Source organism: Canis aureus, chromosome 18, assembly GCF_053574225.1.
Source record: "Canis aureus isolate CA01 chromosome 18, VMU_Caureus_v.1.0, whole genome shotgun sequence".
NCBI classification, from domain to species: Eukaryota; Metazoa; Chordata; class Mammalia; order Carnivora; family Canidae; genus Canis; species Canis aureus.
Window position 1 is genome coordinate 54,341,725 of NC_135628.1, and position 13,584 is coordinate 54,355,308.

The following is a 13,584-nucleotide window of genomic DNA, read 5'->3' on the forward strand; positions in this document are numbered from 1 at the left end:
TGAGAGCATCTGTGAATCACACTTTGGAAATCGGTCCTTTAGGACCTCAAACCTCTGTCAGAGGCTCAGGAAGGGAACATAGAGGGAGAGATTTTTCACTGTTTTAGGACTCCTATGGGAAGCACCGTTGCACCCTTTACTCCCGAAGTCTCCCCACACACATACCACATACCCAACTCATAAGACACGTGCGCGCACACACGCATCACGAGCCACACACCCACACACGCTACACGCCAACAAATGCATATGGGCCTATTCACTCCTGTCCTGAGCCAGAGTCCCTGGCTGGGGCCGATGGTGTGTGACTCAGGGAGGGCAAGGTGGCCACCCACCCAAGCGAGGCAGCAAGCAGGCGGGCCTGAAGGCGGGCTCACCGGCGCCCTTTGGCCAGCGGAGACCAACTGCGGCAGCGCCTCACCCGGTCGTGGCTGCGGAAGGGTGAAGGCCTCTGGCTATTGCTCCTTTATCAGCTCTGCTGGGAAAGAACCTCTTCCCTCTCAGCTGAGGATTTATTGATCTCATTTTTGCAGACAGAGAAAATGGATCAGGGGAAGGGAAGCGACCAGGCCGCGGGCTATGAAGTGTTCAATAACGTGCTGCCCATGGCGCAGGCGGGGACGACACCGCAGGGTGCAGCCAGAGCCCCTCTGGGGCCGTGGGGGCTGGGCGGGGCCGCCCGCAGGCCCTTCCCTCTCCGAGGTCCCTCTCCGAGGTCTGGCCAAGCACGGAGAGGCCGTCGGCTTTCTGGGCACACGCCAGGGCCCCGTGCGCCCCCCCCCACCCCCGACCGGGGCAGAGCAGCTTCTCGAAGGGGCAAGCGCCAGAGACCACGGCAGGGGGCACCTCCCCCCGCCCGGGCGCCAGGCACAGCCGCGGGAAGGCTAAGGGCCCGCGTGTGACATCCCCGGGAACCTCCCGGAGCACACAAGCTGGAAACGCCGGTGGAGCTGGCGGGGCAGCCACGGGCCGGCCGTGGGGAGCAGAGGCCGCGGGCCACCGGCCACGCCTGGGCCGCAGCAGCTCCCGGGAGGGCGGCCGCGCCCCGCGTCTCCTCCCGCCCCTCACCCCGGCCCGAGCGGACGCCGTCGACTCCCGTTCCGAGTCTTCTGGAAACGGGGGCTACAGGCGCCTGCGGGACGCGGGGCCGGCGGCGGGGCGAACCCCGCGGTTTCCTGCGCCCACGACTCCCCAGGGCGCCCTCCCCTTCCCTCCCCGCCGGGGGCCGCCGCCCGGCTCTGCGCTCCCGCTGCGGGGGGCGGGGAGGGGGGGAGGGGAGGGGAGGGGGGGAGGCGGGTGGCCAGCGGGCCCCCAGGCGGCGGACCCCGGCCAGGAGCAGGTGGCCGCGAGAGGCCGGGTTAGCAGGAGGCCTGGCACCGCTCCCGGGCCACTGCGCCCCCGGCTCCGGGCCGGCACCCAGGGGAGCCCGCGGCGCGCGCCGCTCCGGGGGCTGGATGCGTGGCTGCCGGCGGCCCGCTGATCCCTCCGTCCCCCCGCCCCGAGGAGCCCCGGGGAGCCCCGGGGAGCGCGCCCACCTGCCGCCTCCGGCTCCCGCTTCCGCCGCTCGCGGTCCTGCAAGCCCGGCCCCCGCCCCGTCCGTGCCCGCGTCCGCCCGCGGGGGGCTGTCCGGCCGTCTGTCCGGCCGGAACCTCCCTGCCCATCTCCGCACGGAAGGCCGCAGTCCCCCAGCCTGCAGGCGTCCGGGGAGGGAGTGTCCGAGCGCCCGCCAAGCTTTTCAAGCCCCCGTTCAGCTATGACCTGTGGCACATCCGTAAAAGGAGCCGAGACAGAGTGGCTCCGGGTTTTGTCTCTGCCTTGACCATACAGGCCGGCAGAGGAAGGTGGCCCTCGTGGCAGTGGGAGGGCCCGGCCCCGCAGAGCCCGCCTGATAGCACAAACGACCACCTGCTCCACCAGCAGTGTGGAGGCCGGTCCTCTAGGGTGGGCTGGGACACCAGCACAAGCGGGACCCTGCGCAGTGAGTGGCAGGCCCTCTCTGGGCTTCCCCCGCTTCTGTAAAATGAGACAGGCGAGCTGCTGGATCCCCAAGACCACTGCTTCCAAGTTCCCCAAGCCATGACAAGGAAAAACAAAATCTTACCTAAAAACTGCAGCAGCCCCCCAAGCCAGCATTGCTTGCATGCGGGGTTTCACACTATAGAGAGAGCTCCCACCGAAGGCTAAACACAGAGCTGGCCTCACAGGCCTACCACCCGCACGGCCAGACCCTACGCTGACAAGGGCCTCAAGATAGGGTCAGTGCTGTCCTGGCGCTCTTGAAATTCTTGGCAATTTTAACAAGGGGCCCCCACATTTTCGTTTTTGCACTGGGTCCCACAAATTATGTAGCTGGTGCTCGCTAAAAATACTTAGAACATTGGTCGCGGAGAAGCATTTGTGGATGTCCCTGCCATGTCTGGCTCTACAGATCTTGGCACCTGGAATACAGAGATGTTGCACATTTCCTTACTTCAGTGCCTGGGGACCAGGGATAGGGTAAGCCAGTTTAAGAAGCATTTGGTGAGAGTTAAATTGTTCAAGGGGACTAGGTATCCTATATCCAGTTACTGCACAAACTCTGTGGGTTTGTGCAGATGTCTCCTGCAGTGACAGACAGCTCTTGTCGTCCACCATCTAACCCCTCCCTCTTCTGTTAGTGCTGACATTACTAGCTGGCCCTGCTCCCTGCGAACTACCTTCCCCCTCTGCAGCCTCATGTATCCATGTGATTAAGTGCTGGCCAGTGGGACGGTGTACCTGGAGGTGTCCGCCACCCTCTGAGAGCCTTTCTTAATAGTTGGAGTGTGTCCTTTCTTCTAAGTTGTATTTTTGATCTATAACATGGCAGAGAAGTTATAAATCTTTAGACTAAGATCTGGAGTCAGAAAAATATATGCTATTTGTTATCATTTCATAATAGACATTTACATAGGTGAGTTGGCATGTAGTTGCCCATAAAGTTCAGTTCTCCAGATAGGAAGAGGACATTCATGTCCCATCTTGAAGGGGATGTTGGTGGGGGTACATAAAATCTCATGTATGCGCAATGAAGAAGAGCCGAGCAGGGTAAGGGAGATGGTGAGCGACAGCAGTGCCGCTCTAGGGCGGTAGGCAAGGGCCCCGGGAGGAGGGGGGATCTGAGCAGAGATCTTATGGGGGACAGGAAGCAGCTGTTACAGGTAGCTGGGGGAAGAGCATTCTAGGAAGAGGGGTGGGTTCAAACTGTTTTGCCAAAAATGGGGATCTCTTCCTTAAGGCTGAGACTTCTGTTTCCAGCTACCTGTGTCCTCTCCATCTGGATGTCCCCATAGTGGCTCAAAGTCAACTTGTTTCAATTTCTCTTCTGTTGCAAGCCTGTTCTTTTCCTTCTTATTTCTGTTATTCGTGCCCCACTCTTCATAATCACCTAGATTGAAATCCTGGGGTTGTGTGTACCTAGCTAACTAGTTGTGATCACTTTTCTTCCACAAATGCTCCCCACTCTTCTCCACCAGTCCAGGCCCTGGATTCCGGCAGCAGCCTCCCCACAGGCTTCCCTGCCTGCCTCGGCTCCCGCTTCCTCATCTCCGGGACACATCTCCGGACGGCGGGGGATTTTCCTTAGGCAAATTTCCTGTGACTCCATTCTCTGCTCAAAGTTTGAGCCTCTCCTATAAAGTCTGCAGCCCTTGGCCCCATACCTCACCTCAGGAGCTGCCTCCCTTCCAGCCTCCTCTTCCCACGCTCCTCCAAACACATCTTGGTTGGATTCTTTGCACCTTCCCAGAGACAGCCCTTCCTCTCCCGTCTTCATGCCTAGATTCCTGCTATTTTCCTCCTCCTACTGAAATTCAATTGCCACCTCTCCCACTGCAGCTTCTCACTCAGCAGAGCCTTCTCTTCCTCTGACCTGTAAAGTTCTATTTGCACCACTCCCCACCCCCACTGACTTTTTCAATCATACGAGCACCGTAACATTGAGAGGGAATTGAAAATGGAAAAACAGTCATCCACATTCCCATTTCAACAAGTGAGTTCACATTTGGATATTCTGTTCTAGTTGGCAATCTGCAGGCATATTTTTACATAATTGTAATCACAGTAGACATGTAACTTTTTTTTGCTTCTACCCAACATTGCCCCCCCCCTCTATATACATGGTCTTTTTTTAAAGTTGTAGGTTCACAATAAATCAACAGGTATCTCATTTAAGGACACATCTCACAGAGTTGAGGTATTACAACTTATTAAACCGTCCTGGCACTAAACATTTGGATGGGTTCTGTTTTTAAGCTGTTATGGACTACAAACTATGTGAGGGGGGAAAGGGTGTGTTAAGTCTTCTCTGTATTCCTAGCACCTCGCAAATTACCTCAAACAATATTTACTGGGTGGATGGATAAATCAATAAACAAATGCACACAATGAACATCTTTAGGCATAACTTATTTTTTCCTGTTGAATGTTTTCCTAGGACATATTTTCCTGGGATCAGTGAGCCAAAGAGTATTAATATCATGGTGGGTGGGCATTGCACATTGTGGCAGATTATATTTTTCAAGAATGGCCACATCAATATATGAACCATCCTACGTGATACAATGTAGGACCTCTCTCCATTGACAGGGGTGGCGTGGGGGTTTAGGTTCCCTTCCTTCAAAAATAGTCAGTCTTTGTAGCTGCCTTGATCAATACGATGCAGTGGAAGAAATGTGGAACTTTCCAGCCTAGGTTATAAAAGTAGGCTTCTGTCCCTATCTCCCCCACTCTTTCTCATGATAGTTGCTCTTGGAATTCAGCTACCATGTTATGATGTGGCCCAGGCCACATGTGGAAGCCCCATGTGGGCCTTCTGTTCATATTCCATTCGGCTCCCAGGCAACAGTCAGCATCAACCACTAGCCAAGTGAATGAACAAGCCTTGAGATGATTCAGTCTTCCAGGCCCCCCAGGAGAGAGATACTAAGTGATTATTTTTGTTTGGGGATGCTTTGTTACACAGCAGGAGTGACTGAGCACAGCCCCATGTTGTGTTCTGAAAGGGTTGTACCAATTTGTAGTGCCACCCGCAGTGGAGGAGTTTGGCAGTGGAGGAGTGTGGCCAGGGGGCACAGGATCCCACTGCGAGACAGACTGAGGGTAGAGCTTGGTTTCCTCATCAGAGAAAGCACACTTCAAAGCAGCAGCTCAGAAAACACATCATGTGTCCAATTAGACACATACTTAAACCAATCACAGCGTTCCCAGTCCTCACACCTCGCATCTACCCCAATACAGCTCCAGCCATGTCAGCTTGTTAAATGCCACCAATTTTGCACCCAACTAAGAAACTACTGGCAGGTGTGCATCCCTCCCCAGCCCACCTCCTGGCCGTATACATACTCTTTACTGTTGAATCCATTTCCATAGAGCCCAACAAAGACGAATGCATGGAAATGTACAACAGGCCCTCTAGCCTTCCTTTCTACAAGTTAGGTCCTTGCTTCTTTTCTTTTTGGCTACACTTATTGGCCAGAAAGCTCTCTATGGTCTCCAGCATGGAAAACACTTTGAAAATCCCAGTCCTAAACAAGAAAAGGACTGCTTTTCAAGTAGATTCTGTCTACTTAATCTAATTGTTGATCCAGCAAATATTTCCTGAGCATCCCACATGCACCTGCCCTCCAGGACCTGAAGGAAGCCTCAGTCTAAGAGAAGCTCCATCATTTAGAAGAGTTCCTTGTGTCCTTGGCACTGCCCCACTGTCATACCTACCAGGGCAGGGTCAGGAGGGCGAGCTAGCGAGAGCTGCAGATCTCTCACCAACAGAAACTATTGGGGGCAAGTGAGTGGGGAGGAGCTATGTGTGGGGAAACCAAGTTCTGAGGTAGGAAATAGTAGCAACTTACTCAGAAATACAGTAGTTTTAATGAAAGATACCTTCTCTGGAAGGAATATAGTGTCTCACTTAAGAGAATCCATAATTCTAGGATGTGGACTTCAGCCTCAAGTTCTATCCAAGAACTTGCACTTGATCTAAGTGCAGTCTAACCACAACTTTAAGGTAGTTAGCTCCAGGAATTTTCAAGATGGCTTAAAAAAGACTTTAAAGAACTCATACAGAACATTTAACTGGAAGCAAAGCATTGTGCTGAATTTACCTTTAAGAGTAGTTAACTAACTTGAGATGGAAGCCATGTAACACCTTTTCCAGTTCCCAGGTTTGGGGGCTGATGATCTAAAATCAGACTTGCTTCTGTCAAGTCTCACGTTCCCGAGTTAGGTGGACGGCTGCTCTGCCCCTCAGGCTGTCCAGGGGATGATACCCCTCCTCATTAGGAACACAAGGGGGCCTTTTTATGGAGCTGGAGCTCAGTAAGCTAATGCCTGTAGTCTGGGCCAAAACTATCACAGAGCTGCCTGATTCCAGTCTACACACCATGTGTTTGAAGAAGAATCATGCCTGGCCGCTGCTCCTGAAAAAACAAGTTTTGCCCCCAACAGAGCAGATCACCACCTTCTGACTTTCCTCCTATGGGATGCAGGTCATGAAAGCAGAGTCTGATTCAGGGCTGTTATTTTTTCCTTCTAGTTTAGAAATGGGAAAGGAAGGAGAGTGTTTTCTTGGTAGACCAGAAAGCCCAGCCTTCAAGGGCACAAGGGCAGCACTGTCTATGCTGGGGAATGGCCAAATCTGGGATGGGGGAAGGAGGGCAGGAGCAGGAAGCAGATCCAGGTAGGTGAGGGGCGGGTCAAGGCTGTGAGGATCTCGTGTTCCATGAATGAGAAAGTTGCTTGACAATGCCAGAAGGGCCATTTCCTACTTTTATACTAATGTGCAATCGTGAGACTTAAAAAAAAAAAAAAAGATTTAGAGAGGAGAGTACACACAAGTGCGTGCGAGTGAGTACTAGTGGGAGGGGCAGAGAGAATTTCAAGTGGACTCCACAGAGTGAGTGAGGAGCCCCACGCAGGGCTTAATCTCATCACCCAGAGATCACAACTCAAGCTGAAACCAAGAGTGGGACACCTGACTGCACCACCCAGGTGCCCCTATTTGGAGGCCTTTTAAAGCCATATTTTTCCCTTTATCCAAAACCACTGTCACTCATTTTTTTTTCCTTTTAGCTTCTCAGTGATCTCTGAATCAGAATCAGTGGAAAAGGTAATTGCCCTGCCCTAGTCAGCTGACAGAGCTTAGCCCATTCAGGCTAGTGGCTCCTTCAGCCAGACTGACTTTGGAATATTCATTTTGCTCTGGGGGCATTAAGGGATTTAACTACAGTTTTAAATTTAAATTACAGCATCCACAGCAGTGCCTGGGATCGTCCACATGGGGCTCCACGGTGAAATGTCCCTGGGCGGACGGGTTCCTGTGTACACGCCAGCCTGCTCTCTGTACATATTCTGCCGTACTAGATTCTTCTTCCTAACCCTAAGAATCCACAACCTGTTCCCCTGGTCAATGAAGCTCAGTCTGTGTGGAAATGGAATTCCTGATGACCTTCTAGGGATCCTAATCGATATGTGGTTTGGAACTAATACCTAACAACCCTCTAGACTCAGCAGAAAGCCACTGGCATACCCAGGGAGATGTGGCAATGTCATCAGGGCCCAAGAAGCACCGGTGCTGGTTGTGTAAACTCCTCTCATTTTAAGTGGGAAGCCCCACCCCCCAGATCCTTCTCCAAAGCTTTCTTGCTTGAGTCCAGTCTTTTTTTTTTTTTTTTTTTAAGATTTTATTTATTTATTTATTCATGAGAGATATGGAGAGAGATGCAGAGACATAGGTAGGGGGAGAAGCAGGCTCCCTGCTAGGAGCCTGATGTGGGACTGGATCCCGGGACTCCCGAATCACGCCCTGAGCCACCCAGGTGTCCCTCGAGCCCAGCCTTTTGTCGCTGCCCAGAGTCAGGGGCAGCAGAGGTTGAAGCCACCTGGGGAATGGGTGGACCCGGAGCCCCTCGCAGTGGACCCTGTGACATTTGGGACACTGTGCCACTAAGCGCAGCAGCCTTGCCTGAGCTCACTGAGGAAGACCACCCCACCCCAAGAGGGCAGGGAACCGGCTGTCATTTTCCTGACACCCTGCTCAGACTGCCCTGCTGCTATCTAGTCCTGGGGCTTCCTCCTCCTTTCCCAAAGGTAGTTTTAGCCACTGTCAAGTCCTCCTGATCAGCAGGACAGCTCAGACTAGTAAAAAAGTAAGTTCTTTGGGAGAATGAGAAAAGATAGGAGGCCACATTGTTAGACTAAAAGTCACTCCTGGGTCTATTGCCATGGCTGCTGAGTGCCAGAAAAGGGGCACGGATCCAATCACCCTGGGGGAGAAATGACTGCCAGCTGGAGTGGTCAGGACTGGCTCCAAAAAATAGCAGGTTTAATCAGAGTGAAGTCTCAGGGCAGGGGCAGACTGTAGAGGGGGAGGGGGCTCCCCGGAGAGCGCTCAGGATAAGCAGGAGGAAGCATGTAGAGGCCAGCAAAAGCAGCCTGCTTGGGCTGGTGCCAAGGATCTGGGAGGATGAGGCTAGCCTGGGGCCAGATTGTGGGGGGCTTTAAATGTCAGGCTAAGGAATTGATCAGGGGAATGAAATGATCAAACAGGTGTTTTAGGAAGATGAATTTGAAGAGAATGTGCAGGATGAATGGGAAAGTCTGGAAGCACGGCAACGATTAGAAAGCTGTGAGATTAATTAGGCTGTTGTAGTAGTCCTGTGTGAGTTGATAAGGGTGTAAATGAGCACAGTGGCAGCACAAACGGAAAGGGACAGCTGCAAGGGACATTGTTAAGGAAGAATGGATGAGGTTTGCAGCCTGATTGGATTGGGGACCCAGGGAGCTCAAGGAATCAAAGATGATACCAGAGTTTGAAGCGTGGGCAACTGGCAGTACAATGAACTGAAAAAGAGGTTAGAGGAGCGAGCTGGTTTCAGCAGATGTGAATTCAGTTCCAGCCACAGAGAGTCTGCAGGACATCCAAGTGGAAATGTCTGACAGGTCAAAGGAGATAACGCTACCAGAGTTCAGGCGAGGCGTTATGGTGGCTGATGGATTTGGGCATCAAATGCATGCACAGAGGTGTTAAATGAAGTTGTAGAGTGAATGAGATCTCTAAGGAAAAGCAGAGACAGTGAAACAGAGGACCAAGACTGACCTTTGAGGAATGTCCACAATTAAAGGATTTATATTCCAAAGTTGAGTTTAGAAGTGCCACTCATATGCTGCACATCTTCACCATTGAAATATCAGTGTAAAGTGTTCCCATATATCAGCAGTTTGAGGAAGCCGAGCAGTATAGTATTTTTATGTCTCAGCGGAAACTAAATTATAAACACCTCGATATGCTCCTAAAACAAATTTGGCTGAAGAAAAGGCTGATATTCATAGAGGAAAGAAAAGATAAATGATACAGTGAACATAATCTAAAAGATTGGTGGATTTGATCCCACAAGAATGAGTCAACCGGCGAAAAAAAAAACTTGTGAAAATATCCTATAAATAACATTTAATTAGAGAAAAGTAGATATTTACTCATTTTAACACAAAGACCAAAAAAAATTCCCATATATGCAGTGCACTGTCTTACTGAAGTGGGAATTCTAACTAATTCATCAAAGTATTTTGAATAGGGACACTTGGGTGGCTAGTGGTTGATCATCTGCCTTTGGCCGGGTCATGATCCTAGAGTCCCGGGATTGAGTCCTGCATGGACTCAATAATTTTCCCTGCATGGAGCCTGCTTCTCCCTCTGCCTGTGTCTCTGCCTCTCTCTCTCTCTCTCTCTCTCTGTTGCTCATGAAAAAATAAAATCTTTTTTAAAAAAAAAAGTATTTTGAATAAAGAGTAACACTAAAGTATAAGTTGGCTCAAACATTTGTGAAGACTAGTCAATAGAGGAAAGCTACCCAGATCATAGTAACCACACTAGACTGACAGTATGCAAACAAAACAGCTTTTTTTTTTTAGTGTGGATCTCTAGGCTTTTCACATGTAGATTTCCTGTATATGGTATTTTGACAGTCACTTACAAAATAAAAATATTATAGCTTTGAATTTTTGGACTAAAAACTGTCTTGTCCTATAAAGAAAAAAACTTTTTGTCTTTCTTTTGTGTTATTTAAAATTTTCTTCTCATTCCTTTTAATAAATATGCAACCGAATAGTTTAACAGCATAACAATTGTTACTACATGACACCTTCAATAACTTTTGAAATAGATTTTAACATATTCTTATATTTAACATGTTTAATTGATATTTTCTTCTAAAATATCATAGCAAACATATTTAACACACACCAAAACTAGTTAAAAGAAACTTCCTTTCCTTTGGATGTAAGACTTAAAAAACAGGAACTGTTTGAAGAACAGAATCTACAAATGATTAAAAATAGGCTGCATATACAGGACCAACAGGCAGTTACTCAGAAGATGCTGGTTTTAGTTGTTTTCAGGTTTACATAATGTGATAGAAACAGTCTCTAATATGTCAAACCAGAAAACAAATGCAATTGCTAACTAGCTTTAGAGATACTATATAGAGATATATAAGAAAATAGTCAAGCAAAACTCACAAACTTAGTCACTTCTTACTCTCCAGATATTCTGAACACATCTAAAAAATTTAAACAGATATTGTACGATCTTAGAGAACTCTTAAAATAATACAATATTATGGAACAGTCAAACTGAGTTATTAAAACCAAAGCAGCCATTTCTCGATGTCTTCAGCCTTTTAACCTAAGGCCCCAATACTTTAACTCTATCAGTTACATTCAATCCAAGAGTTGGCTTTTTTAAATGCTGTCAAACCTCTTTCAGTAATACTTAAAAATACATAAGGACTAATGCGTTACTTCGAAGTTTGCCTCCTTTCTTTAAATATGGGCCTTGGGCTGACTAGTACAACAGTGGTTAAGTACAGAGATAAAACAGCTGAATTAGCAATTTCCTCTTTTCTTTTTAAGTGTTTACACCAAAGAGTGCAACCAAAAAAACAATTTCTGCAGGGAAAAATCAGTTGGATGGTTCTCCTTTGTAGGTTACAATGAAAAAGGACTCAAATTTCTCAATGCAGGGAAATTGCACTGATTTGGACCAACAAATATCTGAAGGGTTGCAGTTTTATAGGCAACTGAAAAATCTACAAGGTAATAAAAAAAAAGTGAAAGTAGTGTCTCGTGGTGTAGAAGATACAGGACATACTTTTACAAGGAAGTTTCTTAATAGCTAATTTTTCGTTAAATCTAAAGAGTCTGTAACACACATATGTATCTTATTTCAAAAGAGCCAGTTACTCAGAGATGCTTAGATTCAACTTCTTCTGGTTCAGTCAAATAAAAGTCCAAATGTTTGGAATTACATGACCCACTACTCGCCAAAAATCCACAAAATATTCACACCAGACAGACCAAGATTAACTCTCCTATAAAAAGAGAGAGGGAAAAAAAAAAAAAAAGGTTTTAATGGAACTGATTGCCAAGCATTTAAGGTCTTTTTTCAAATAATGAAAACAAGAGTCTTGACAAGGAACACATTATTTAATCTATGACATTTAATGCTAGTCTGTAATGAGTTATGCTACCTATGGTATATCAGGTGAACCCTAGTAAATAGTAAATGCTTTCTTAACTGTGCTTAAAACCCAAATTTAGAACAAATGGACTAACTGGGTATGAAAAATTAATTTTTCAGTGGATCTCAATTACTAATACACCAGATAGAGTTAACTCAGTAATTTTAGCAAGATTAAAGTAAAAGTATCGATTAAAATTTTAAAATAGAGGATATAAGGATGCTAGGCCTCTAATTAGAGAACGTTACCTATTCAACTTGAATTAGGAATTTACTACTCTGGATGCTTTGGTGAATTTGTATGTGGGGATTACTGATACAGTGTGCAAACTAAACCCTACTGTATGTAACAAAAAGAAAAATTTACTTTTACTCCAGACTACTATATCATGTTCAAAGTACAAAGGGAAGAGAGCACTATAAGCTAAATTACTCATCTAACAAAGTAAGAAATGAACCTCCAATGTCTCTACCTGAAGAATCAAAAGAGCTACATGCCTCCTACGTGGAACTATGAGAGCAGTACTAGAAGACAAGTCTAAGTGAGTTGCAAGTGGTTGCCTTCAGTGGGCTTGCAGAACATATGGATTTGCTTACTTCTGTCATGAATGTACAGCACTACTGAACTTTTAAAATTATAAGTAGTTGTCAGTTTTGATAAAAAACTTAAAAAACATTACATATCATCTATCTATCTATCTATCTATCTATCTATCTATCTATCTATCTATCTATCACAAAAGGCCTTTCAAAAAAAGGTAATATCTATATTAACTATTTTTTCCCATTTCTTCAAGGAACTTCTTCACCCAAACTGCAAATGATCGGGGGTACCTGGCTGGCTCAATCGGTGGAATGTGTGACTCTTGATCTCAAGGTTGAGTTTGAGCCCCACATTGGGTGTAGAGAGTACTCAAAAAATAGAATAAAGTCTTAAAAAAAAAAAAACTGCAAATGTTAAATCTCAATTTGTTAGAAATCTTTTTTAAATTTTGGCTTCTTTGTGTATGAGGCTAAGCATTTTTTTGTGTTTATCAACCATTTACACAATACTCTTCTGTGAAAGTCTTTCAGTCTATGACCATTTTTTTAATATTTTCTTTTCTAATGAATTTATATATGCTCTTTATATATGATGGATATTAGCTTGGATTTGCTGTATGTGTTGCAACTATAATACTTTATCTCAGTCTGTCATTTACCTTTAAGTTTTATTTATGGTTTATTTGCTGAACAGAACACTTCAATTATTGTGCAGTCAATTCTGTCTAGATTTTTCCCCCCTTTTGGAAGTAAAACATTCATCTCATTCCAGTAACTGCACAAATATCTGGCATTGAATTGATAATGTATTTGGAACAATCTGCTACTTTATGGGCATGATTCCAAATGGACTATATTTGAGCCACTTGCTTATTTCCTTTAAGTTACAGGATAGTTTTTAACCATTTGATTGTTTTAGAATGTATTACAAAGATTAATCGATCATATTTAAAAAGTTAATTTCAAAGCTTTTTTCCCCTTGGTTCAGGAAAAAAAATCTCAAATAAATAAAACATATCAGTTTTAGTTTAAATGTTTTTTTTTTTTTTTAATTTTTTTTATTTATTTATGTATGATAGTCACAGAGAGAGAGAGAGAGAGGCAGAGACACAGGCAGAGGGAGAAGCAGGCTCCATGCACCGGAAGCCTGATGTGGGATTCGATCCCGGGTCTCCAGGATCACGCCCTGGGCCAAAGGCAGGCGCTAAACCGCTGCGCCACCCAGGGATCCCTAAAATGTTTCTTTACCACATGTAAGTTGCTCATTAAGAGAAGATAAGTACTTCAAAAATTGTATTAGTTTTTTTTGGCCTCCAAGTTAAGTTACTATCTCAGTAACTTTTTAAAAAAAGATTTGAGGGATCCCTGGGTGGCGCAGCGGTTTAGCGCCTGCCTTTGGCCCAGGGCGCGATCCTGGAGACCCGGGATCGAATCCCACGTCGGGCTCCCGGTGCATGGAGCCTGCTTCTCCCTCTGCCTATGTCTCCGCCTCTCTCTCTCTCTCTCTCTCT

At 46.7% G+C, this 13,584-nt stretch overlaps 1 protein-coding gene across 3 annotated transcripts in view; it reads right to left on the reverse strand.

The window, feature by feature from the left end:
* Window positions 1–9,448: 9,448 nt before the first annotated feature.
* The window catches only part of TMEM209 (transmembrane protein 209), a 30,292-nt gene continuing 26,156 nt past the window's right edge, over window positions 9,449–13,584 (reverse strand). For all 3 annotated transcript variants that reach the window (XM_077857332.1, XM_077857331.1, XM_077857333.1), the window contains exon 15: window positions 9,449–11,381. In XM_077857332.1, the coding sequence (XP_077713458.1) occupies window positions 11,327–11,381 (55 nt within the window). In that variant the 3' untranslated portion in view covers window positions 9,449–11,326. The remainder of the gene's footprint in view (window positions 11,382–13,584) is intronic.